Consider the following 26,198-nt stretch of genomic DNA (forward strand, 5'->3'; position numbering starts at 1 on the left):
TATTTAATAGGAATGGGCCAGATAGAATGGAATTTGTTCAAAAGAACTATCATGGTTAGTAGGAATGGGTTTTTACTCGTGTCATAAAATAAATAAGTAATATAGCAAAATATTTATTTAAGGCAGTAAATTACAGTGTATATACAGAAAAAATGGTGATTTAATCTAAATATATCTCTACCACCGATTTAAATAGAAAAAGAAATATCTGAACACTCTGTTACAGAGTTGACCGATTTTCAAAATACTGGTTAACTTAAAACTATATTTACGAAGATGGCGAATAATATCGAATATAGTAAGTACTAGCATAAAATTTGCACATTTAAACAACAAGCAATAATATATAAACACATCATACTTTACAATAAACAGGAAAAACTAAAAATATAGTCGCCGAGTACGAGTAAATGTTAATATTGCAATTATAAAAATAAGTTAGTTTTAAAAAATATAAAAATAGTTAAAAATATGTCAAAATTAAATAAAAAAAATAAAGGTACCTAGTTCTAGAATAAAAGTTTTAAGTTTGTCTTGCAGGCGCTCAATTTGGTGTTGGGATCCTGTCTGGAGGGGCTATGGCTGGTGATCCGTAATAGTGGTGTTCTGAGGTTGGTCGGCGTTCTTTTGGGTGTTCTTAATCTGGAGGACGTAGCTGCCGGAGTTCTCAAGAGAATTTCATCGTGGATTATCGTGCTGCGGCACCCATCCCTACTCGACAAATCGTTCTGTAAAGAATTAACGCGGATATTATACCAGGGTGGATGAAAAAATAGTTTTTATCGAAAAAAATATACATACATGTTACAGGCAAAGTTTTAATTCCGGCATTGTATATAATTCCTAAGAACTATATAAAATTACTAAAACTATCATCAGGCATTGTATAAAATAAATATATTATACAGGGTGGCACACCTCATTCGCCTCGGTTAATTATGTAAAAACGGGAAGACTTAGAAATAAAATATTTTTTATATATTCTCTTATACTATATTAGAAACAAAATATTTTTTATATATTCTTCTATATTTTTTTTTCTTATAATAACACCCAGTATTTTATTCGATTTTTGGATCCTTGGAAACAAAATAAGGCATTTATTATAAGGGTTAAGTATGTTTAAACGCTCTGGTTTTTGAGATATTTAAAGATATTTTTGTCAACACCCTGTACATTTTACTTTTCAGAATTAATTCTTGTGCTGACATTCAAGCCAGAGAAATAAACTTTATAAAAAAATTTGATTGCTTCCTTAAATGTATACAGGGGTGCCAAAAATTGCTGGTTTATTTTAAATATTTATTTTACATAAAAACTTCGTTATTTCAAATGCAACACTTTCTATTTTTTAAAATCAATCGAAGCAGTTCAAACTATATTAGGGTTTCTTATACCTGACTGGCTCAGATTTTGAATAAAGAGCGATTTTTCAATAAAATGGCAACCAAGAGGGCTAGTGTCGTCATGGCAATTATGTAGTGACAATTAGTAGCTATTTTCAAAATCGAAATTAGCTTATGTACATTATTAATACCTAAGTTTTATACAGAATGCCTTAATTTAATACTTTGCCAGTAACATACATACAAGGAAGGTTTGAAATGTTATTAACTATCAACAGCGAAAGGAATGCAGACAAAAAAAATCTCGTTTAACAACACAAAAGCAAAATTTGCTAGATATTACCTATAAATTTAATATATTTTTAATTCATTCCGACATACATAAATATCAAAATTCTAAAGATGCTTTGCCTGAAAACTTTTCAGATCGCCCTTGTAATAATATTTTAATTTACGATGGATGTCAAAAATATGGATAAAAAAAACTTTGTTAGATATCCCTAATGTAAGTAATTGAATGAAGACGAAATTATTGGTACTAAACACTATTAAATTAATTTAATATTAAATATAATAACTTGAAACATGCAAAATCTAAATAGATGAAATATGTTAAAAATAAGATAAAGTTATTTAAACAATTTAAATAAATTATTAGATTAGTGTGACGTCACTGAATATTCAACCAACAATACGTCACGACCTAAAGGTAATTTATTCAAAAACCGCCAGAGAATAGCCTTTATGTATTCTATATTTAAAGGCTATATTCTTCATATACCATATTTTTCATCTCAAAACGCTGCAATTTATTTGTTTATTGTACTTTGAGGAGAAACATTTAAGATACGTGAATAATAATTTATTTTTTCATTCATTCGTTCTGCCTGTTATAAGAGGTAAATATTTCTGAAAGATATCATAAAGAAGCATACAAGCCGGCAACGCTGTCAAAATGCATCATGGCGTCCCGGATTCAACGTTGCCAGGCGATAGCCAGGCGCATAACGATTTCCTATTGGCCAGTGCTACATATAATTTTATGTCCCTCTCTGGAAATTGTGGAAATGTTGAATGCTATTGGATATTAAAGCATATTGGACCTAGAGCATGTTCGAAATCAATAAACAAATGTTAATTACAGATAGGTAATACGCCTATAAGGCTAGTATAAAGAGATTAAACATCTGTCGAGAGAGTGCGACGGCAAATGCTATAAATAAGAATAAATAGAGGATATCAAATCAATTCCATCACTATGGAATGTAAAAATATGTTTTTTTTCTGCGATTTATAAATTGATATTGTTAATTTTAAATTTCGACCCTGACAGATAAAATGCTAGATATGGCCATTTTATTTTCAATCCTATATCAGTTATGCCAAGGGTTGAAATTAAAAGTATAAACTAAGATGAAAAGCCAATAAAAATCAATGTATTGTTAGCTGAACAATATGTGACGTCATTACTAATAGAGAGAAATTCTTAGAGTAAAAGAATTTTAGACGCTCTGAATCAAATCAGTGAACGTTTTTTTTTCTTCTTCGGAACACAAACGAAATAATTTACCTAGTCTATTATTATGACTAAAATCACAATTGTACAGGGTGTCCCATTACCATGGGATTTCTCGTTGATTAGTAGAGATACAAAGATGCGGTTTTCACATCACTGTGTTACTTTTTTATGAAACTCAAGATGTTACTCACAGATTTGCCCTAGCCTTCTTAGTTCCTAGAGTAAGGAGGAGAATCTTTAGTTTCATAAAAAAGTAGCTCAGTAATAATGTGAAAACCGCATCTTCGGACCTCTACTCATAAGCGAGAAAAACTGTACAAAAAATGGGACACCCTGTACAAAGAAGTTTTATGAAAACACACAGCATACAAGAAATAATTAAACAAAAGCAAGTACATTAAAATAGTCTCAGAGTTTGTGACATTTGTACAGTCTGTGTTTTGATTTATTTAAATCAACTATTATTTATAATATGACAGTTTTACTTACGATGTCTATAAAAAATTAGTTAATATAGTCTATAAAATGAATAACTTTGAATTTTGACCGTTATTTTTTACCAACACGGCAAATATAAAAAACACGTTACCTATCAGATAGGATAACTCTTTTTACTTTCGTGAGATAGAAAAGGAAAATAATAAAACAAGTGACAGTTTTTCCTCTTCTTGCAAAAATTAACACGAAATGTCATAATTATCAAAAGTAAAATGTCAACAGCTTTTGACATTTCTAAATATCACAGCAATGCCGTCTCTAATAGAACAGCCTCGGAGCGAGATTTATGAAGTCACGCTAGTTAGATACAGTTAATAAATACAATATTTATATATACCGATTTATAGTAATACATACTTTGGCAAATAAACTATTAACCATACAAATGCAGCAAACGTTTTACAATATACAAATAATGAATAGGTACATAAGATAATGGGTAAAATGTAAAATATATTTTAAATTTTGGGGTTTGAAAATCGACCTAATTTAACAAAAAACATTCAATATCTACTAATCTACTAATAGTGATGTATTATTATTTGCATTCACAAAATTTATATGTATGTTTTGCAAGTATCAATGTTCGAAAAATTATATTTGCAAATAATACAATATCGTAGAAAAAAAGGCGCCAGCGATGGCTATGAAATAAAGATCGCTGTCATTTTATATATAAAAAAAATTATTCTAAAATTTTTGATTTTCTTGGGATTTAGATTTGGAAAAAACGCTGATTAAGTTTTCATTTCGGTTTTCATTATTTTTATTTGGCTTAAAAAAACGTTTCGGCTAACATTATATTCATCAGTGTTGTGTCAATTCATCAGTGTTGTGTCAATTCATCAGTGTTGTGTCATATGATAAAAATAGTGTCGAATATAATCCAAAAAATTACATATAAAATATTCACACCACACAGCACATAATGTTTACTGCAATTAATAAACTAATATAAACGTGTTAAAAGATGACCACATATTTTTTAAAATTATTATTCTTAACACTAAAACTATCTACATTGACTATGAAGTACGATTTCAGCCACATTGTAAAACATTTGCTGCATTTGTATGGTTCATAATGTATTTGCCTAAGTATTTATTTCTATAAATAGGTATATATGTATATATATATATATATATATATATATATATATATATATATATATATATATATATATATATATATATATATATATATATATATATATATATATATATATATATATATATATAAATAGGTATATATGTATTTATTAACTGTATATGTATATTTCATGTAAACTATATCATTTTTAAAATACAAACCAAAAATACGAGAGATAATTATGTTTTCCATGTATTCTACAACATATTTATTAATCCGTAGTACCTAACTAGCGTGACGTCATAAATCTCGCCCGAGGCTGTTCTTTTAGAGACGGCATTGCGTCAGCATGGCCGCAAGTTGCTAACCTAATAAAATTAACACTAGAAAAGCCCGCGGGAACTATCAAATTCAAAGTTATTCGTTTCACAGGGTTTTCTTTATACCATCTGTATTTTACTACAGTTATAAATAATATAGGTATGGCATGTTTACAATTTTTTTAAAGATTTACTTAAAACCAATTAATTCATATTAATAATGATTTTAAAAATGATGTTGGAAATTCTAAAATAAGACCACAATGATTATATTATTTGATCAATTTTCTTTAGTCTTTGCCTATAAAAAAGGGTTTCTTATAAAAAAAAAATCAAATAAGGGAGGCTTGTCATCTTATAAAAAGTCGACGGTATATGATAATCTATATCTAGGTAAAACTCTGAGAATATTTTAAGGGGTTTTAGCAAGCTCAAAACAGCAAAATAATATGTCGTACTGACCCTCTTCAATGGGGGAGCATAAAGAACTAAATGCCAACGGCGAGCTCTGCAAATAAATTCAATATTTAACTCAAAATTCCACCCGTCTCCTCAACAAACAACATTGTAGTCTAATAAATTAGTATCGAGTAGGCATTTGAAAGTAATAATGAAAAAAAAAACTGTTCTGATGACAGTAATATTGATGATTGTCACAAATATCTACCAGACCTAATTTTTTAGTTATACAGTGTTTCAAAAAACATGTGCCATCTCCCGTGGGGAGATTCGTCATGTAAAAATAAGATTTATTTTCCATTAGCATAGGTCCGATTCTGCTTTGTTTCGTAGCTACAGGGTGTTAGTCTTAATAATTTTTTGATTTATTATAATTTTCTTCCAAGTACTTTTAGTGATTCGAACGAAATTTTGAGGGTAAAAGTTACTATAAGTGCTACACATTTTAATGCTAAAAAAAGTGTCGATAAATTCATCAGGAACTTGCATATGGGTAATCACTGGAATATTTTTCAAAAAATAAAATGTGCGCCACTGACTTTTCTTTTGATATCAAAATTGTCTAGGCCGTTTAATGCCAATTAAAAGTTATCTCCTGATATTTTGTCGAATTCGGCCTCCTTGATAAGATAAACGCAATTTTATTAATCACCAATAAAATTAAATTAAAAATAAAATTAATAAACTACCTTTCCATATATTTTAAATATTATTACTCTTAGTTATTATTACTATTAGTTCAACATAAAGCAATTTCAGATAAAAAAATAATGGTATTTAAGATAATTACAAAAAACCCAATTTTAAAAAGTTTTAACATCTATTTTCTATTAGACTTGGATCAACGCAAATTAAAATATTTTCGTTTATCTCATCAAGGAGGCCGAAACCGGCAAAATATCAAGAGACAACGTTTAATCAACATTAAACGGCTTACACTATTTCGCTAACAAGAGAAAAAAAAGTCAGTGCCATACATACTTTTTTTTAAAAAAATATTCCAGTGATAACCCATATATACGTCCCTGGTGAATACGTCAACATTTTTTTAGCATTAAAATATGTCGCACTTATAGGTAACTTTTACCCTCAAAATTTCGTTCGAATCGCCAAAAGTACTTGAAAGAAAATTATAACAAATCGAAAAAATATTAAGACTTTAAAGCCCTGTAGCTACAAAACAAAGCAGAATCGGACCTATGTTGATATGAAAAATAAATCTTATTTTTACGTGAGGAATCTCCCCACGAGAGATGGCACTTTTTTTTGTAACACCCTGTATATCAGATTTAGTAAGGAAAATACAAGAATATAATTAGTGGTTTGTTAATAATAATAGAAATAGCGAAAATAATAGAGTAGTAAAATAGAAAAAAAGAAAAGAAAATCGAATAACTAAAAATTTCTATTAAAAGAGGTAGCTCTATCAGCTCTAATCTTTGAATAAGAAGACTAAGGAAGGAGCATATCAAAAGTCTTAGGTACACCGCGATGGGCCTCAAATATGGCCGACTTAAATTCCGGTTTATCAGTGTCCTTCTAATTTTATTTAAAAAATGTAAAACTATGATGTGTAATAATATATGTAATGTTACACATCTTTTTTTCTTCAATAAAGACGATTATTATTATTATTATTATTATTATGTAGGGTAGACGTGGGGTAGACTCAATAATTTGCTGTTTTATATTACGTTATGAATAAATGTTGGTAGTTATTAAAATTGTTATAAAAATATATAATTCTAATAAAAATAGATAAGTTATAATAAGTATTTATTAACACAAACATCTGATACGCTACTGAAGCAGGTAAGTCAAATTAACGTATCTAAATTCTTTGACATCTAATCTTTGACAAGTAATAAATAAAAGCTAAAATGCAAGAAAAATATATAATTTAGTTAATTTAAGTGAATTTCATAAATGATCGGTTTACTACACGTATGTATATTATATAGTCACTTAGTAGCGAAAAGTTATTCCATTATTTCACTCAATTTTTGCCGAGATCTACCGCACGCTACACAATCTACTATTTTAGAGTCTTTTTCGATAAATCGCGATAGTGTCAATGTTAATTTAAGTTCTGCCACAATTTCCATCTAGATTTACTACCTTTATACAACTATCAGTAGTAGAATAAATAATAAATAACATAAAATAAGCTCCGTAAAGACTGACTAATCCACAAAATTTCAAATCAAATTCAAATGTGTCAAATGAATCGTCAAATAGAACTGTCAAGGATCCCCACCTTAGAGTGCTTTTTCCGCCCACCATGCATGAATACATGGATAGCATTATGCTCCTTCCTTAGTCTTCTTATTCAAAGGCTCTAATACAAATAGAAAATGTTGAAATGTAAATAGATCAAATATTTTTAATGTGCGATTTTAGCAGAGATATAGAGGTAGGGATAATGTTCCATTCTTAACCGTCTGTATGAACCAGCCACAAATAGAACAAAAATGATTGAAACTTAATAAAAAAAAATTAAAAAAATGTAAATACAACAGACCATGTCCTATAGTCATTCATATGATTTGATTTAGTTACATTTTGTCAAGTCTGTGCAAGCCAAAGTCCCTCTCACCTGAAAGTCAGTATATGTGGTGTTCTTCGTGGCGTCCAACGCTTTATCCTCGACCTTGTGCTTGCTCAGTCTCGACCTCCTCTTCTTGCGCCTCTCCATCGAGGCTCCCGACCTCCGCTTCTGGCTGGGCAGGGTCAAGGTCGCGTGCGTGAGCTTGATCTTGGGCACCGTGCTCGGCGTCGCGCACCCTAGGGGAGAATACTGGGTATTAATAAGGCAGCCAGAGGATTATCGTATGTATTTAGTTTATATGTTTACAATAAATTAAGGTAAATATAGATTGCACAAGATACAAAAAAAGCTATATTTGACATCAATTAAACTTTTAGTTACATAATCGAGGGCGCGATATTTAAATCCATTGTTGCCAACCATGGACATATTCGGCGCCGTGCTGACTAACTGGAATTTAAATTTCGCGCTGGGGATTCAGGTGATAGCTCTGCTATAAAAAATGTCAAGTTGTCGCATTAAAAAGAAATAAAAGCAAATGTGAATTGAATAACAGGTTTTCTAAGGTTCCTGTTGTAATATTAATGAATTAAGATATGAGAATTAAAAATGAAATAAATAGTTTGTTTTAAAAAGTTTTATTTATTTTTTACCTACTTTAGAGCTTTATTAAGTACGTAATGGTTTTTAATTATTAATTATTTTGTATAAATTGCCGTTGAGTTATATTTTTACTCGGTAATTGTACATATTTCATCACTATTATCCTGACTTAATGCATTCTCTTCGTTCTGATGCTCTAACAGAGGCTCCTTTTATTTTGTAACACTCCTTATAAAGTCCGACACCAGCAACAATAGTTTTTTGCACCATTTCAATGTGTTTATTAGTGTTTATACCTCATACGTTCTAAAATGGTTATAGTCTACATACTCAGAATAGGTAAGTCTTTTCGAAATAATCTAAAATCGAATTGATTGAAATAAACGAAATCTGCAATAGTAACAATGTCTTAGGTTATGTTAAGCAATTTTATTAAATTAAATCAAAATCTCCTCATGTGTCAAATTTTTATCCGACAAATAAAGCGATGTTTGGCAGTTCAGGTCCCAAACAGAATATCTGACGGATAAGGTTATTTTATCTAATAGATATTGGTATCTATAGGGTGAAGATACACTTTTTTCTGCTATCCATCAAATAAAATATATCTGGCGGATTATAACGCGCTATCTATACCTGAAAACACTGGGGGTAAATCCTTTATTTTTTTGTTAAATTAACGTTAGTCATATCACAGCCACCTAGATTTTATCAAATATAATAAAAATATACTGACACTAAATCATAAAAATGAATATATCTATGAAAATCCATGTCCGAGGGGTAGACAACCAATAGTATTTTAAAGAGACATAAATTCTCCATTCAATATCGGAATAATATACTGGGTGTTCTATTTAAAATAAAAGAGTAACTTACTTCTAAAAGTGACTAATGTTCAATATTAGTTTTGTCACACCCTGTATAACTTTATGAGTAAAGTTTTAATTTGTTTTAACGTACCTACAATGGTTATTTTAACTACATATATGGATATACAGGGTAAATTGCAATTTGGGCAGCGTTTATAAAAATTTAAAATTTATTCTTCATTTTTAAAAAATTAAATATGTAGGTATGTCAAAGACCTTAAATTTTAGTCATATGCTTCCGTAATGAAACTTTTTCCTAAAATCCAAAACCCTCAATTAATATACAGGGTGTTCCATAACAAAAAACAACTTTTGTTACTGGAAATATACTGAAGAACCCCCGCGTAAAGTTGAAAGAAATTAGTAAGAAATGACCACCTGAAGAAATCTGGGAAAATATGGGAAAAATAAAGATATTCTTGGTTTGAATGAGCAACAACCCCCGTCTGAACTAAAAAAAACATTTTTTTTGGAAAAATTCAATACAAAAAAAATTTATACTATTTTTAACTACTCTGTAAACAAATAATGGTCAATTTCTTGTTTGTTTTTTATTGGTATGTACAATACATAAATAAATAACCTAAGAGGGTTCAATTACATGGTAAAATACGTAAAACGCGCCGTTTTAATGGATACCTGGGCAAATTAATTCCAATAATCGTTAAACAATTAACAGAAAAAAAATAATGCCCATTATCCCACAAGTGCATTTTAACAAATTTTCTTAAAGCTTTGAAGTATAGCTCACTATTTTTATTGTTTAAAAAGTGACGTTATTAGTGGATTCTAAATTCTTTTTTAATAAAAAAAAAAACAGTAAGTAAATAATAAAAAAATGGGACAACTGAACATGGTTATTGCAGAAACTTTTGACAACTTTCTGAATATACTGTAAGTATTATTTTTGGTTTATAAATAAATCACGGAAAATGATTAAATTACTGAAATACTTTTTGAAAATATTATTTTTCATGGTATTTTCTAAGAAACTAATCAATGATTATTCACTTAAAAGTCGCTTATTAAAAATGCAGTAATATATCAAGTATTTTTTTTCACAAAAAAAATCCTGTTTTGGTATTTTTGTAAGACCGAAATAAGCTACCAATATTTGTACCTATTTAAGATATACCCTGTATAAAATATATCGTAGCCGAAACTACAGATTTTTTGATCCAAATTAAAATTAACAAAATTAACCTCCGTCCACGTTGTATACAGGGTGGTTCGAACTGTATTCCGGAAACTTCGGCAGCATATTCGGTAGATAAAAATAAGTAAAAAAATTCGTATAAATGTATGTCCTAAAATGCTTAGTTTCAGAGATACAGGGTGTTGGAAGTTTCATTTTTATTTAAATTTTTTTCCAAGTAATATCTGATGCAACAAAAATATTTGAATGAAAATTGGTGTCTGGTAGTTTTTTGGCATGAGAAATTTGATTTTTATGTCAATATGACTCCTACTTGTAGAGGGCGTCACCTACATGTGTTTTAACTGTTTTTAAAAGTAATAATTTTTCGTCCGTACCTGTATAAAACTACTAATTAAAAAAATATACATTTCCGTGATTTTTTACGTTAAAAATATCTCTTGGTAAAAATGGCTATGAGCAACCGTTCTCGAGATATTTAGAATGGAAATAGTCAATACATGTCATTTTTGACAAAAAATAAACATGTTGAGTAGATACTTACTTACATTTGTTTTTTAACTGGTTTGAAGGTTTGAAGAGTAATAAAACTTTTCGTCCGTACCTGTATAAAACTACTAAGTAAAAAAATATGCATTTTCGATATTTTTAATGTTGGTAAAATTCGGTCTTGGTAAAAATCGCTAAGAGTAATAATAGTTCTCGAGATATTTGGAATTGAAATTATCAATGCCTGTCATCATTAACATAAATTAAACATGTTAACTAAATAGTTATTAGACTGAAATCATAAATTTGAAATGTTTTTGTGCCAAAAGTTCAACAGAAACTGTTTTATCATCATTTTTTCGCAGAAAAATTTATGATTAATTTAAAAAATTAAAAATTTCTTAAATTTATTATTTCATTCAAATAAGTATCTGCTCAACCTGTTTATTTTTTTTGTCATTAATGACATGTATTGACTATTTCCATTCTAAATATATTGAGAACGGTTGCTCGTAGCGATTTTTACCAAGAGACATTTTTTACGTAAGAAGTCACGGAAATGTATATTTTTTCACTCAGTAGTTTTACACAGGTACGGATGAACAGTTATTACTCTTCAAAGCAGTTAAAACATGTTATGTAGGTGGCGCCCCCTACAAATAAGGGTCATATTGGCATCAAAATCAAATTTGTCATGTCAAACAACTCCCAGACACCAATTTTAAAAATTAAATACTGACGTTACTTCAGAAATTATTTGAAAAAAATCGAAATAAAAATGAAACTTCTACACCTTGTATTGACATATATTTTTACGAACTTTTTTACTTACTTTTATCTGTAGAATATGCTGCCGAAGTTTCCGGAATACAGTTCGAACCACCCTGTATAAAAAATTTACCAAAACTTCGTATTTCAAGGCATGTTTTCTTGGACTATACTGTTAACCAGGAAGTAACAAAGGAAGATGGAACAATATGATAAGCCCATATAAAGGCACATTTTGTTTTTTAAATTTATAAATATATTTAGAACTTCTTTCCTACTAATTTTAAAAAGTATTTTTTTTTTCGGAATAAAACCTTAATATTATGCCTTACCAAAATTTATAAAGAGCAAGTAACCTAACTTTTATTTTTAATGCACTTATTCTACAATTGAATTAGAAAACCTTCAGATTAAGTTATCTATTTCTCATCTTCTTTTGATTATTCTCACATTATTATGAAAACTGAATTATAATATCGTCAAAAAATTAATCACATCCTTTAATTTTTGGTTTGTTTTGACGCTAGGTGGCAACAACCAATAAAAATTCGAATTTTTTGAATTCATTGCCGACCAAAATGAACATAATCAGAACAGCCAACCTTTTCAATCATTGTAGATGGCTCCCTCTGTATAACCGAACGAGATATGACACATCCTATGACCAGTTGACCTCTGTCCTTACCGTATCGATCGCGAAACAGCATAAAAAACAACACGCAACTCCAGAGTATCCCAGTCACATCACCGGCCTCACAGAAATTAGTTCAAATCGTTTACATTTATTATTAATTAAAAAAACACGATGAAATCCTTCACAATTCTTATCTTATACTATTTTCTACTTAATTTCGACTCTACACACACCAGAGTAATAAAAAAACGTTCGATTTTCTCGTCCAAATGGTTCAAATTCAGTTTTTACCCAAGACTTAACATCCCCGACAATTTGCAAGGGCTTCGAAGGGATAGCCAGCGGGAAGGACGATTGTCAATTCGATCCGGATGAGGTACTGGACGTACCGCAGATAGTTAGGAGGCACGGGTACCCTGTAGAGACGCATACGATTGTGACTGAGGATGGGTACTTGTTGGGAGTGCACAGGATACCCGGGAACAAGGAGGGACAGCCTGGGAATCAACCTGTTTTGTTGCAGCATGGTCTGATGGGTTCCAGTGCCGATTGGGTACTGAACGGAGACACTACTTTGGGTAAATATTATTTTAAATAGATCACAAGTAGAAACAGCAAAATCATGTACAGGGTGGCTCGAATTCGACGCTCATCATTGGGATTTCGGAAACCGTAAGAGATACAGGATCGGTTAAATGGAGACAAAGTGGCGCAATTTGATGCTCAATAAAATGCCGTATTGCATTTTGAAAAATTCCAAATACTTCCGAATGTATTCTAAAAAAAAACGGAATTTTCAATTTTGTTGTCTATTGTTTCCTGTGTGATTAAATATTGACTCTGACGTTTCGGCTTCTGGCGCCCATCATCAACTTAATTTTTTTAAATACGGACCCGATTTTTTTTTTTCAATTTAATTAAACCCTTTCATCACTCAAACACACTTTCATCACAAAACACTATATATAGTCACTTTGATATTTGCCGACGTTTCGTACAGAAAATTCCATCTCCAGAATATTTTATGCAAAAAAATAAAAATGTAATACAGCATTTTATTGAGCATCAAATTGCGCAACTTGGCCTCCATTTAACCGATCCTGTATCTCTTACGGTTTCCGAAATCCCAATGATGAGCGTCGAATTCGAGCCACCCTGTACAGTATGTCCCTAGATCGTATTTATAAGAGAAAAAACTTTTTTATTATCAACTTTTATAGAAAAATGCACTCTTCACAAAAGTTTTTGCTTGTTCTAAAATGGCTAATCCGGCTTATACTTTTCCAAATTTCCATACAGTTTTAGAGAAAAATAAAAAAATTTGATAATATAATTGATTTTTTTTAATATACCCTTCACCGCTATATCAAGCATACTGTCTTTAATGGTCAGCTATTATTTTTCTTACACTGCATATTTTGTATTTTTTTTTTTTTGAAAAATTGTTCAAATTGACTATACCGGGTGCGTCTCAAAAGTGGCTCACCCCTGTAATTTTTTTGTTTTTTCAGATAAAGAAACGAAATTTGGTATGTCAGTATTTGACATAAATGACTACAACTTTTGATTTTTAAATGGCAACCTTGGTATTTTTTCACTTTATTCGATAGAAAATGACACTCTGAATAGAATGACATATCATATGCCAACTTCTGATATTTCCGCTTAAAACGAAATTGTATTTTAAATTTTAATCTAGAGTGCCATGGCTGTGTTAAAAACACTAATTTTCAATCAAGGAGCCTTGGTTAAATAGATTTGATCGTCTAATGTTTTTCGTATTTTGTTCTGGCCGGTTAAAAGATGCCCAAAGCGTATTTTTAATCATATCTCAATTTTTCAATTGGAACGAGGCTGGCTCATTAGCATATTTGGAAAAAGCATATTTTTACGAATAATTTCGTACCATACACTTGGAATTTCGGGCCAAATTCTCGTTATGAACCGCATGTTGCAATTTCAAATAAACTATTCGTGTCATTTTCTATCAAATAAGGTAAAAAAATACAATTGTACCAGTGAAACAGGAAGTGACCAAAAACAATTGAATATGTACGTCAATAAATCCTAATTTATGTCATATACTAACGTACCAAATCTCGTTTTTTTTTAACTGAAAAAATAAAAAAAGTTATAGGGATGAGCCACTTTTAAGACGCACCCGGTATTTACACCCTTTCAGAAATACGCCTACGATTTTTTATTTCAAAATAAAATTGTTGAAAATTTTACATTTTCCTTCAACACCCTGTATTTTTAAAACAAACCAGTGTTTTGAACCTATTTCGGTATAAAAATTTGGCGGTAAAAGATTATTTTCTATCGACTGTTCAGGTCAGTTTTGTACCACCCTGTATATTGCATATTTAGGATTTTTTTTAGGAAAAATGGTTGAAAATCATTTATGAAAAATAAGCATGTTGTAGATTAATAGAAATCGATTAAATGACTAACAAAATTAAATTTGGTTATTAAAATAAACATATTTCTCATTAATAATAAAAATTGGTGAAACACTATCATATTATCAGCATCCTACGCATATGACCTTGATATATATTTAAATTTTTTTATATTTAAATTTAACTTTCTTTGACTGATAACAACAACAACATAATGTTTTGGTATGAGTAATGATTAATTTATTGCAATTAATGAATATGAGTAATAAAGCTTTGAAGAACAATTTTTAGTAAAAAAAAACAAAAACACTGACCCTATTCTTTAAAAACTTAACGTTAATTTATAAATATATCAACTGATTCATAAAGCCAATTATTTAACTTACAGGCAAAATAAGTACAGTTTACCGGGTGTCCCAATATTCCGTGAACAATCTACATAATGTATTTTGGAATCAAAATAAGTTCAGGTTAAAATAAAGGTTTAAATATTTTTTTGCGATCATATTGTATGTCCACGGAATATGGGTACACCCTATATATCGTAAATTAGTTGATAACAGAACCAGAATAAAAAATAATATAATTAAAATAAAATATACGAAAAATATTGTTACCAAACACGTAAACTTTGGTGCAATTAAATTAAATTTATTCGTAATGACATATAATTTTATTACCAGTCATTACAATTAAATTTTATATGTTTTAAAACCTGTCTTCTAATAATAAGTACTTCAACTTTAAAATAAATGTACTACTAGAACAGTTACAGTTAAATTATAAAATAAAAAAGTCTCTTCAAAGTGGGACAAAATAAATTACTTTCTACACTTCATGAACTGTTTAACTTAAACGATCTTTTGCCGTGAAGTGACGTCACTATTTACTAACGATGTTGGCTACAAAAAGAACAACCGAAAAGATGTGTCTAGTCTTATAATGGTCTAACATATTGAAACGTATTTTTTTGTAAAAATATATACTACTAGCGTGTACCTTTCGTATTGGCCGACTTCGTTCGCGTCGAATTAATCATTTGTAATGGTGATGATAAAGCAAAGCAAGAATTTTCATTAACATACAAACTGGATAAAATTTTCTCACATTTATGTCAGCATGAGAAAAAACAATATGGCGATATTATTATAAAACTTGGTAATATTTGAGGGGTAGTTTCATCTCGTTGGAATTTGACTTTCGAAAAATCCGTTTGCCAAAAATAAGCTTTTACGTCAAGCAGTTTAAGCAGAATCGTGGTTAAGAAATTACCGAAATTTTTGGAACACCCTGTATGATTTTTGTAAAAAATTTCAAAATATGTAAAAAAACCAAATAAATTATGCTTGTCCAAGCGTTTTCCCGGAAGAATAACCGTTTTTAAATAACAAATATTTAATATTTGAGGGGCGTTTTCACCCTCTTGGAATTTGAGATTCGAGAAACCCCTCCTTATCGAACCTCTACTACATCCCACAGTCAATCCGTTTGCCAAAAATCAGCTTTAAACGTCAAGCAGTTTAAGCAGAATCGTGATCACTCAATGGTCATATTTTATGAAACACACCCTGATACACTCTGTATAAATTTATAAAAAATCTTAAAATATTTAAAACAACAAACTAAAATATACGTGTTTAAGAGTTTTTCCGAAAAACTCACCGGTTTTTAAATAAAAAATATTTTAATATTTGAGGGATAGTTTCACCCCCTTAGAATTCGAGTTTCGAAAAATCCCTTCTTATCGAACCTCTACACCCTAAAGTCAATCTGTTTTCCAAAAATCAGCTTTTTACGTCAAGCGCTTTAAGCAGGATCGTGATTAATCAATGACCAGATTTTTCCAAACACCCTGTATACATTTTTAAAAAATCTTAAAATATGTAAAAAACAGAATAAAATATACGTCTTTAAGCGCTTTTCGGAAACTTGACCGTTTTTTAAATAAAAAATATTGTAATATTTGAGGGGTGGTTTCACCCTCTTGGAACTGGAATTTCGAAAAATCCCTTCTTATCGAATCTCTACACCCTAGAATCAACCTGTATGCCAAAATTGAGCTTCTTACGTTGAGTGGTTTGGGCAGGATCGTGATTAATCAGCAGTCACTTAAGGATTTTATATATTAGTATAGATTTCCTTTTTTTTTTCAGCTTTCCTATTGGCCGACAATGGTTATGACGTATGGCTGAACAACGCCCGTGGAAACGTCTACTCCAAAGCCCATACAACTCTCCCTCCTTACAGCAGTCAGTTTTGGAACTTCAGCTGGCACGAAATGGGTACCAGAGACCTACCGGCAGTTCTCTACCATATCGGCAACGAAACTCAAAAGCCTGGAGAAATAATTTACATAGGCCACTCCATGGGTACCACTATGGCTTTCGTTTTAACCAGTACTTTACCCTCTGTAGCCAAAACTGTCAAACTATTCGTCGCGCTGGCTCCTACGGTTTATATGACACATGTCACATCTCCAGTGAGGTACTTAACTCCCTTTACCAGCGACATAAGTTGGTTGGCAAGGAACCTTGGTATAAACCAACTGAAACCAAGTAATAAATTACTTAAATTCCTTTCGTACGGTTGTGAAAAGAAATATACCAAAAAAATATGCGAAAATATATTTTTCATCGTAATAGGGTACGACGATTCAGAGTTCGACTTGAGAATGTTGCCCAAAGTACTGAGTCATGACCCGGCAGGGTCCTCAACGAAAACCGTACTACACTATTCACAGGAAATAAGAAGCGAGGGTAAATTCCAAAGGTACGACTATGGAACAAAGGAAAACATGCAGATATATGGTACTCCCCAACCGCCTGAATACAAACTGGACAAAATTACCAGACCGTTCTACATGTTCTTCGCGGAAAACGACATATTTGCTAATCCGATCGATGTAGAACGGTTAATACAGGCAGTACCAACGGTTGTAGGTACTACCAAGGTTCCGGGTACGACTTTCGGGCATATCGATTATATATTCGGCAAGAACGCGTACGATTATGTGTACAAGCCTTTACTAGGGGTACTGCAAAATTATACCATGGAGCAGGAAAGTTACTGAGATGTGATATTATTTAAGTTTTTACATATACATTTAGTTTTTTATGAGGCTTTAAAATAATGTTACCAGTGAGTAAAATAATAATAAAAAGTATTTATAATAATATAAGTAACCTATTTGAATTTATAAAAAAAAACGAAAGAAAAGCTTTTTGGATTCTACATGATGTTTAAACATATTTTATGTATGAATAATAAAAAAAATGAAATTAGAAAAACTATTAGTTTTAGGTTAGTTTTAGATATACAATTTTATACAGAGTCTTATAATAAAAAAATAAAAAGTGTTATATTTAAACAAAAACGTATGATATATCCGCCACCCTTTTTGAAGCACCCTGTATACACAAAAATAATATGAATGGTATATTAACATTCCCTAGAATTATTGTATTTAACATTCTTTCACAAAAAATGTCTATACCTATATACCTATATGGCGGATTCATCTATCCAAAAAAATCCTTTATGGGTATTTCGCCAGTGCACTGCAAGAAAAATCTACAAAATAAAATAGTTATTTTTTGTAAACACTTCTGCGTTAAACCTAAACGGACGCTGCTTGTCAGAAGTTGTGTTTAGAGTAATAAAAATTTGCCTGACAAAGAAAAAAAATGCTTAACGTTTCCTGAAAGTTTTCTTTTCCGTCGTCGGAAGAAAAAAATATAAAGAATCAAGAAAAAAACAATTTAAAATATTTAAATTGAACTATTCGAGAACACTTTACTTTTTAAAACAGATACGTCTACAAGAAATCGTTGAAGTTCTGTTAAAATGACATTATATTAAGTTAAACTTCAAAATTAACAATTACTACCTGATAACAATTACTTAATAAGGTAAAACCAAAAAGCCCAAATTTCTGTATGATTATTTTTAAATTTTACGTATGTTATGTTTATTTATGTTATGTTCTTTAAAATCAAAGAAGCGATTGCCATACTAACATCTACAGATGCATGAGCAATACATTTATTTTTATTAGATTGAATTAAAAAAGCCTCTTTTATTTTTCTTTTAGGGGCTATCGCTTCTTTCATTATAATTTTGGCGTTATTAAAATTTATTCTGTGCCCTGTGTCCCATGAATGCTGACAAATCTTAGATTTGTGAAAATCTCCCTTTCTTAAATAATCTTTATGTTCTTTAATTCTAACATTTAAGGGTCTAGATGTTTCACCAATGTAAAATTTATCGCATTCACAGGGTATTTGGTATATTACATTTTTTGTAATGTTGTTCTGTATTGATTGGTTTAGTATGTGATAAAATGGATCTAAGTGTATTTTGTGTTTTGAAAGATGTTCAATATTAAGAAATAAATAAATAAATGTGGCAACTTGACATTTTTTACAGCAGAGCTACCGCCTGAATCGCCAGCGGGAGATTTAAATTCCAGTTAGTCAGCCCGGCGCCGAATATGTCCATGGTTGGCAACAATGAATTTAAAAATCGCGAACTCGATGACGCAACTAAAAGTTTAATTGGTATCGCCTATAGTTATTAGATTGCAATGGTAACCATCTTTTCAATTGATAGATAAGGCACTTATCGACGTTTTTAACACACACACACACAAGACATGTCAAATTTGACAAGTAAAACTAAGTCAGTAATAATAACCTAAAACAGTCATTACTCAATTTTGTCTGTCTATAACAAAAATACCTCCGATGCAAACATTTTTGCAAATACAAAGATACCGTATGAACGAAAAAAACGGCGTCCAGTTGGCTGGGAAATGACGATCGATGACATTTCCCGTATAAATTTACATATAAAATGAAAGCGATCGTCATTTCATAGCCATCGCTGATGCCGTTATTTTTTCGATCATACGGTATAATAATGTCACGTCAAAGTCACTTACTTGTTTTGATCAATGATCTTGGCGTGTTCGCTTTCAGCCTTTTATTATCCATTGCTGGCGTTCCCAAAATCTTCCTCTTGGTCGCCGACAGCAATGTAGGAGTAGCAGCAGTGCTGGTAGAGGGAAACAGTGCTATTGCTGACTTTCCCGGTGTATACGCCATTGTGTTGTCCCTTTGCTGCTTCCTAGCGCTCAATTTTAGTTTTTTTGTCTAAAATTAACAAATAAAAACAGATAACTTTAAACCTATCGAATATGAGAGATTTATTTTATGTTATTTCATGGTTTTGTTTATAAAAAGATATAATTCTAATAAAAATAGATAAGTTATAATAATAATTATTTATTAACACAAACATCCGATACGCTACTGAAGCAGGTAAGTCAAATTTGCTGTCCTCCTTTCACGCAGTTGAGCAGCTCTGAACTGTTCAAGAACGCGATACTCTCACTCCATTCAATTGAGTCATAAAGTTCCAGAACTGTTCCGCGCCATATGGAGGCACCAGGCTATCGCGCACCGCTCCTTTCAGAACCGTTCTCGAGTAGCCCCAGGGCGTAAAGCCCGGAACTCGAAGTTCGCGAATGGAGGACAGCAATTGAGGTATCTAAATTCTTTGACATCTAATCTTTGACAAGTAGTAAATAAAAGCAAAAATGCAAGAAAAAATATATAATTAGTTAATTTTAAGTGAATTTCTTAGGTGAATTTCATAAATGATCGGTTTACTACACCTATGTATAGTATTTAGTCACTTACTAGCGAAAAGTTATTCCATTATTTACCACAGCCAACTATTTTACAGTCTTTTTCGATAAATCGCGATAATGTCACTGTTAATTTAAGTTCTGCCCCAAAAAAACCCTTCTAGATTTAGTACCTCCAAACAACTACCAGTTGCAGAATAAACAATAAATAACATAGAATAAGCTCAGTAAAGACTTGACAAATCCGCAAAATTTCAAATCAAATTCAAATGTGTCAAATGAATCGTCAAACAGAATTGTCAAGGATCCCTACCCTAGAGATCTTTGACAAGGAAAGAGAGGGGACAGGTAACACGGCAGCTGAAAGTGAGGCAAGTTGTCACCACGCGAAATTCTCCAATGGCGTAGCATCAGAAATTAGCTTGTACCTAGACGGTACAAAATATTTATTAAAACGTAAACTAATATATCGTTCATTTTTGAGTAATGCATATACAATTTTATATTTTATAGTCTCACCTTTATAATATTAGAATATCTAAGTCGATAATGCAAAATTTATTTAACAGTCACAGTGGACTGATTATCAAGACAATTATTTATTTATTAACGTGTGTATAATGTATAATTAAATAAAAATTAACGTAATAACATATATTTTAAACGTGTATATACATATATACTGTATGATCGAAAAAAACGGCGCCTTGTTTGTTTTGAAATGACAATTTCACAAATGAATATTAAAAATTACATTATTCATTGAATCTGTAAGCAAGTGCGAAGGGAATTGGTTAGATTCATTATTATACCGCTTAATCAAAAAAAAAACGACGTCCAGTTGGCTTGTAAATTACGATCGATGACATTCCCCATATAATTCTACATATAAAATTACATTAAAACTATACAAAACGACATCGAAAAAAGACGGCGTCAGCGATGGCTATGAAATGAAGATCGCTGTCCTTTTATATGTAAAATTATATGGGGAATGTCGTCGATCGTCATTTACAAGCCAACTGGACGTCGTTTTTTTTTCGACCATACGGTATAATAATGAATCTAGCCATTACCCTTCACACTTGCGTACGAATTCAATGAATAATGTAATTTTTAATATTTGTTACCTTCAATCATAAGAATATCCTATTTTTAAGAATATCCGAATTTATTCACAAAAAAATAAAACAATTCAAGAAGCTTTGTGTTATTTTATTTATTTTTAAATGTTTATTAATTACTCACTGAAACTATTATTATACACTTAAATTAGCAAATTTTTTGAAAGAATATTTAAAAAATATATGTATGTAGTAACAAGTAGCCCACCACAAGTTTGTCCACCCCCAACAAATCTTGGCAGGTAAATTTAATTTTTATATAATTATACATATAGATTTTTTATCACCAGAATTTTTCATTTTTTTATAGTTTACAATTATTTTACATATTTGATAACAATACTTTATACAAAATGTTTATTGCAGAAATTGTATTTCTCTGATTATAATTCCCTACGCCACTGCTGAAATCCGGTCTGAGTAGCAATATTTATAGTTTCAAACATTAATTATAATACAGGATATTGAAAATACTACATGGAATTATTAAAAATAGTTTGGTTTGGATGTGGTACAAGACATATTAAAAGCATTTCACATATTTTTACTGCTATAATGAAAAAAATGTACATTTTATGACCACATAACAAAAGTTGTGTATCGATTTTTACCTGTGAAATGTAATTCCAGCCACTTTTTTCTCGCTTCGGCCTTTGCAGCCATACTCTGAACATCTCACCATACTAAACAACACAGTTTATAAATTTTAAGCAAAACAGTTGTCACAAAAAACATAAAAATTCGCTCGGTGTCACCTCGAAATATTGTCACCAAAGAATGGCCGCCGATCGAATTTTGGCCTCACTATCCGATCACGGGAGAATATGCGTGTTAAGCCCCGTTCTCAGAACTGCGACTGTCGCCAGCGACACGACAAAAGAACCAATCAGATTTGTACAAAATTCAAACAGCTGTCAATTTTAAATTTAGTCAGCTCCCATTGGTTGTTTGAAATGTCAAACTGTGTCGCCCGCGACACGACGTTGTTCTGAAGCCCCGTTCTCAGAACAGCGACTGTCGCCAGCGACACATCAGAAGAGCCAATCGGATTTCTACAAAATTCAAACAGCTGTCAATTTTAAATTTAGTACAGCTCCCATTGGTTGTTTGAAATGTCAAACTGTGTCGCCAACGACACGACGCAGTTCTGAGGACGGGGCTTGAGAACAAAGGCTTTACCCGTCCCCTCTCTTTCCTTGTTTAAGCTAGAGATAGAGAGCATTATACTCCTTCCTTAATCTTTTTTTTATTCAAAGATTGTAATAGAAATTACAGAACGTAAAGAGAAAGAAATAAAGAAAATATCATTAAATAAAAAAAAGTTAAAAAAACCAACAGGACTTACATTTTCTCTTCGGCATACTTGTTGCTAATGTAATCTTTCGGGTCATACCAAAAACTAAACAAGGATCTGCCGTCATTTGAACTTCTGAACTCTTCAGACAGAGCCAGGATTTCCTCCTCAATCTTCGGTATCATTTTTGACAGCTTATTTCTCTTTTTCCTCCTGTAATAAACACCCCTATTTTTATACCTATTCGGACCAGTGGCATTCTCCTCCAATTCAATCATCCTCTCCCACAACTCCTTGTGTTTTTCCAGCAATTCAGAAGCTTCCCGTTCTCCCGGTAGTAGTCCTTCCATTTCTGGATCTCCATCTCGTGCAGGTCCAGAAGGTCTTCAGTGTAACAATCGGATTTGTAATAAGGGAATAGCTTTTTTCTCTGGAGTCAGTTTTGTGACATTTTAGCCAGATTTCTTCCAGTTGCTGTCTGAGTTTTTCTACAAACACCTAGACAAAATAATAAAATTATAAATTTAATCCAGTCCACCGGCAATAGTGCGTGGGATAGTGATGACGCTTTGGAACAGGATCTGTTATTTTCGAAACAGGTTTGTTTTGGAACTGGCTTGGAACAGAGTTTATGTGCTATCCTATACCAGTTCCAGTTCCAACTGTTTTCCAAACACTGCAACTTAAATTAAATACTTAAAAGAAATAAATTCTTGGAATTGTTTAAATTATGTTATCTATATTTGTGATACTAGATTCTTAATAGTGTATTTTTTTTCAAAATTAGATATTTATATATTATATTGCATTTGGCAACATCGTCAGTACACGTTTTTTTTGGTGGTAAGAAATTCTCTTCGCTTATTCTGTTTACATTAAGAAAAACTGTGCAAAAATGTATACATACCGACAAAGGAGAACCGCTTGTTTTTATTATCTGGCAATGTAAATTGTTTTATTTTATATATGTATTTTACTATTTTATATATATAAAATAGTAAATATTAAGATAATCTTTTTCTTTTTGTTATTTTTAAATATTGATTTCTTATTTAAAATTTATAATAAAAATTTAGTTGAATTTTAATTAAATATATCAAATATCGGCTTAACGCTGCGAAAACCGTCACCCTTGTTTTTTACGTCTATGCACTACGTTAGTGCACTCGCAGCCTCAATCTCGATAATATAACGTCAAGCGACCGCGTCGCTAAAGTGATATACTACCTCGTTTCTCAACTTTGAAACTAGTTTTTTTACTTAACTGTTCCAAGTCCCAAACTGTTCCAAGTCCCAAACAGTTCCGAGTCCCTAACTGTTCCAAGCGCTAAATTGTTCCAAGCCGTATTAAACTGTTTCAAGTCCCAACCTGAACAGTGGGACTTGGAACAGTTGAGACTGGAACAGTTTCTGACCTGGAACAGTTTGGGAACTGGAACAGTTTAGCGCCTGGAACTGTTAGGGACTTGGAACTGTTTGAGACTTGGAACAGTTTAGGGCTTGGAACAGTTAGGAACTTGGAACTGTTTGGAAACAGTTAAGTAAAAAGAACTGGTTTGAGTTGATAATCGAGGGTCATTATATAGGTTTCGCTAGTCTAGCCAAATCTAGCGGACGCGTTATCTGTTATCGGGATACAGGGGCGTAAAAACAAGTGTGGCTGTTGCAGTTATTTAAAATATAAAATTAAAATTCTGCTAAATAATTATTATAAATTTTAAATTTATAATATTTTTTAAATATTTTATTTTTTTAATGTAAACAGAAATAGAATAGGTAAGGAATATTTTTTATTATAAAAATGCTGGCGATGTTGCCAAATGCAATATAATTATCGCATTATATTATTTTTTTTTTGAAAAATACAGTGTAAGAACTTATTTATCATTGTTTTGATTTTCTCCATTCTATCACTGTGCAAAATGCAAATACTACAACTCATTGAACTAAACATACCTACTAGATTCTAAATCAGTATTATTATTTTTTTTGTACCTTTATATTAGCTTTACGAATCTCCTCACATCTTTTTAACTTCAACCCTCAAAGCCTCCAAAGTATCCAAAGAGTTTCCAACATAATGAGTTCTAAACTCATCCCTATCAAACAGATCAATCTCCAGCATTTTCCATAGATCCTCGACTCGCATTCTCAGATCGCGATACTTGCTTCCTCTTCTTCGATGCTTTAATCTCCTTCAAACTCTTACAGAAGAACTCCTAGTTTATTCATATTTTCATTTGTTACGGTGAAGTTGTCAGAAGACAAAAACTTTGCACTCAAAGTCCGTGTTTGGTTTGTATTTTAATTTCCTTAACAATTCTTGCTATATCTTCTTTCAGAATGCAATATTTCTCTTCTCTTTCAATTTCTCATGTTCTAACCTCTCAATGTATTTTGAAAACTCTTCCAGTTGGGCAGGAGTAGGTAATGGGGGGCAGGAGTAAGTTATACTTTGGTTCTTTACCTAAATGCTTGCAATAAATAATCTGTTTCTCGTTAAGGACTTCAATCTCTTTCTTCTTAGCATTGATAATTGCTTCACATCTATAAAAAAACAATATTAATTCATAAAATATAAAACTAAACCAAACCTTACTCTTGAATTCTCTTGGTTAGCCTCGAGATGAATGTTCTTCAAATAGAGGCACAGTTTGTCTTGACCGATCTTTAAAGGCATTTTCTGATGTAGGTCTGTGCATAATTTTTCCAATTTTTGTCAACAGTTCCTGTATCTTATCGATGGTTTTTGTGTGAAGGTTGTCCAGGTCCATAACTAAGTCGTAGCATGTTTCATCTGAAACTCAGGATTATTAAGAAAATTTGTTTGGTTTTAGATAATAAAACGTACCTATCAGTTTCAAGTACTCATCGGCCCAATCTTTGACAGGTTCCGGTTTGGTTCAGCCAATTTTTTTCAACGATTCGGCACCAATTTTAAAAGCCTTTTTTATGCGTTCTTGTATATTCGTCCATAGCTCTTGAGCCCAAGGGAAGATTCTCTATGCTACAACAGGATATTAGTATATCAACTTTAAATTAGTTGTTTATAATACTACAATAATAAAAACTGAATAGAAAAGGTTTACAGTATCTTTATAATCTGGAAAATAGACTTACATACTAAAATCCAAATCCTCCAACGAATTCCACTGTTCCTACATGAACTACTGATTTCTCATTATCTGTTTCCATTTTATTGATAATTTACTAATTTATTCTACAAAAGCCGAGGTTTTTGTTAATTTTTTCAACGGTTTCACATAGAGCAACAAAACTTTTTATCGTTGAACAAATTTTAAATAAAACCGTCATTTATGTCAAATGTCAATTGGACAGGTGCGTTTGTTGGGTAAGAAGATCCCTAATAATACTTTACTTTGGCTACTGGATAATAGAGGGAAGTACGGTTTACAAAATTGTTAACGAC

At 31.1% G+C, this 26,198-nt stretch overlaps 1 protein-coding gene and 1 pseudogene across 1 annotated transcript; one reads left to right on the top strand and one right to left on the bottom strand.

Annotated features, from left to right (window-relative positions):
- Positions 1-100: 100 nt before the first annotated feature.
- Positions 101-25,671, bottom strand: LOC115884828 (annotated as a pseudogene).
- On the top strand, positions 9,976-18,137 carry LOC115884846 (lipase 3-like). Its single transcript, XM_030903551.1, has 3 exons — positions 9,976-10,149; positions 12,618-12,879; positions 16,857-18,137. Exons 1-3 carry the CDS (start codon positions 10,093-10,095, stop codon positions 17,771-17,773), a joined length of 1,236 nt encoding a protein of 411 aa, XP_030759411.1. The 5' UTR covers positions 9,976-10,092; the 3' UTR covers positions 17,774-18,137.
- Positions 25,672-26,198: the final 527 nt, after the last annotated feature.

The sequence above is a fragment of the Sitophilus oryzae genome, unplaced genomic scaffold, assembly GCF_002938485.1.
Source record: "Sitophilus oryzae breed Bouriz unplaced genomic scaffold, Soryzae_2.0 scaffold_358_pilon_pilon, whole genome shotgun sequence".
In the NCBI taxonomy this organism is placed as follows: domain Eukaryota; kingdom Metazoa; phylum Arthropoda; class Insecta; order Coleoptera; family Curculionidae; genus Sitophilus; species Sitophilus oryzae.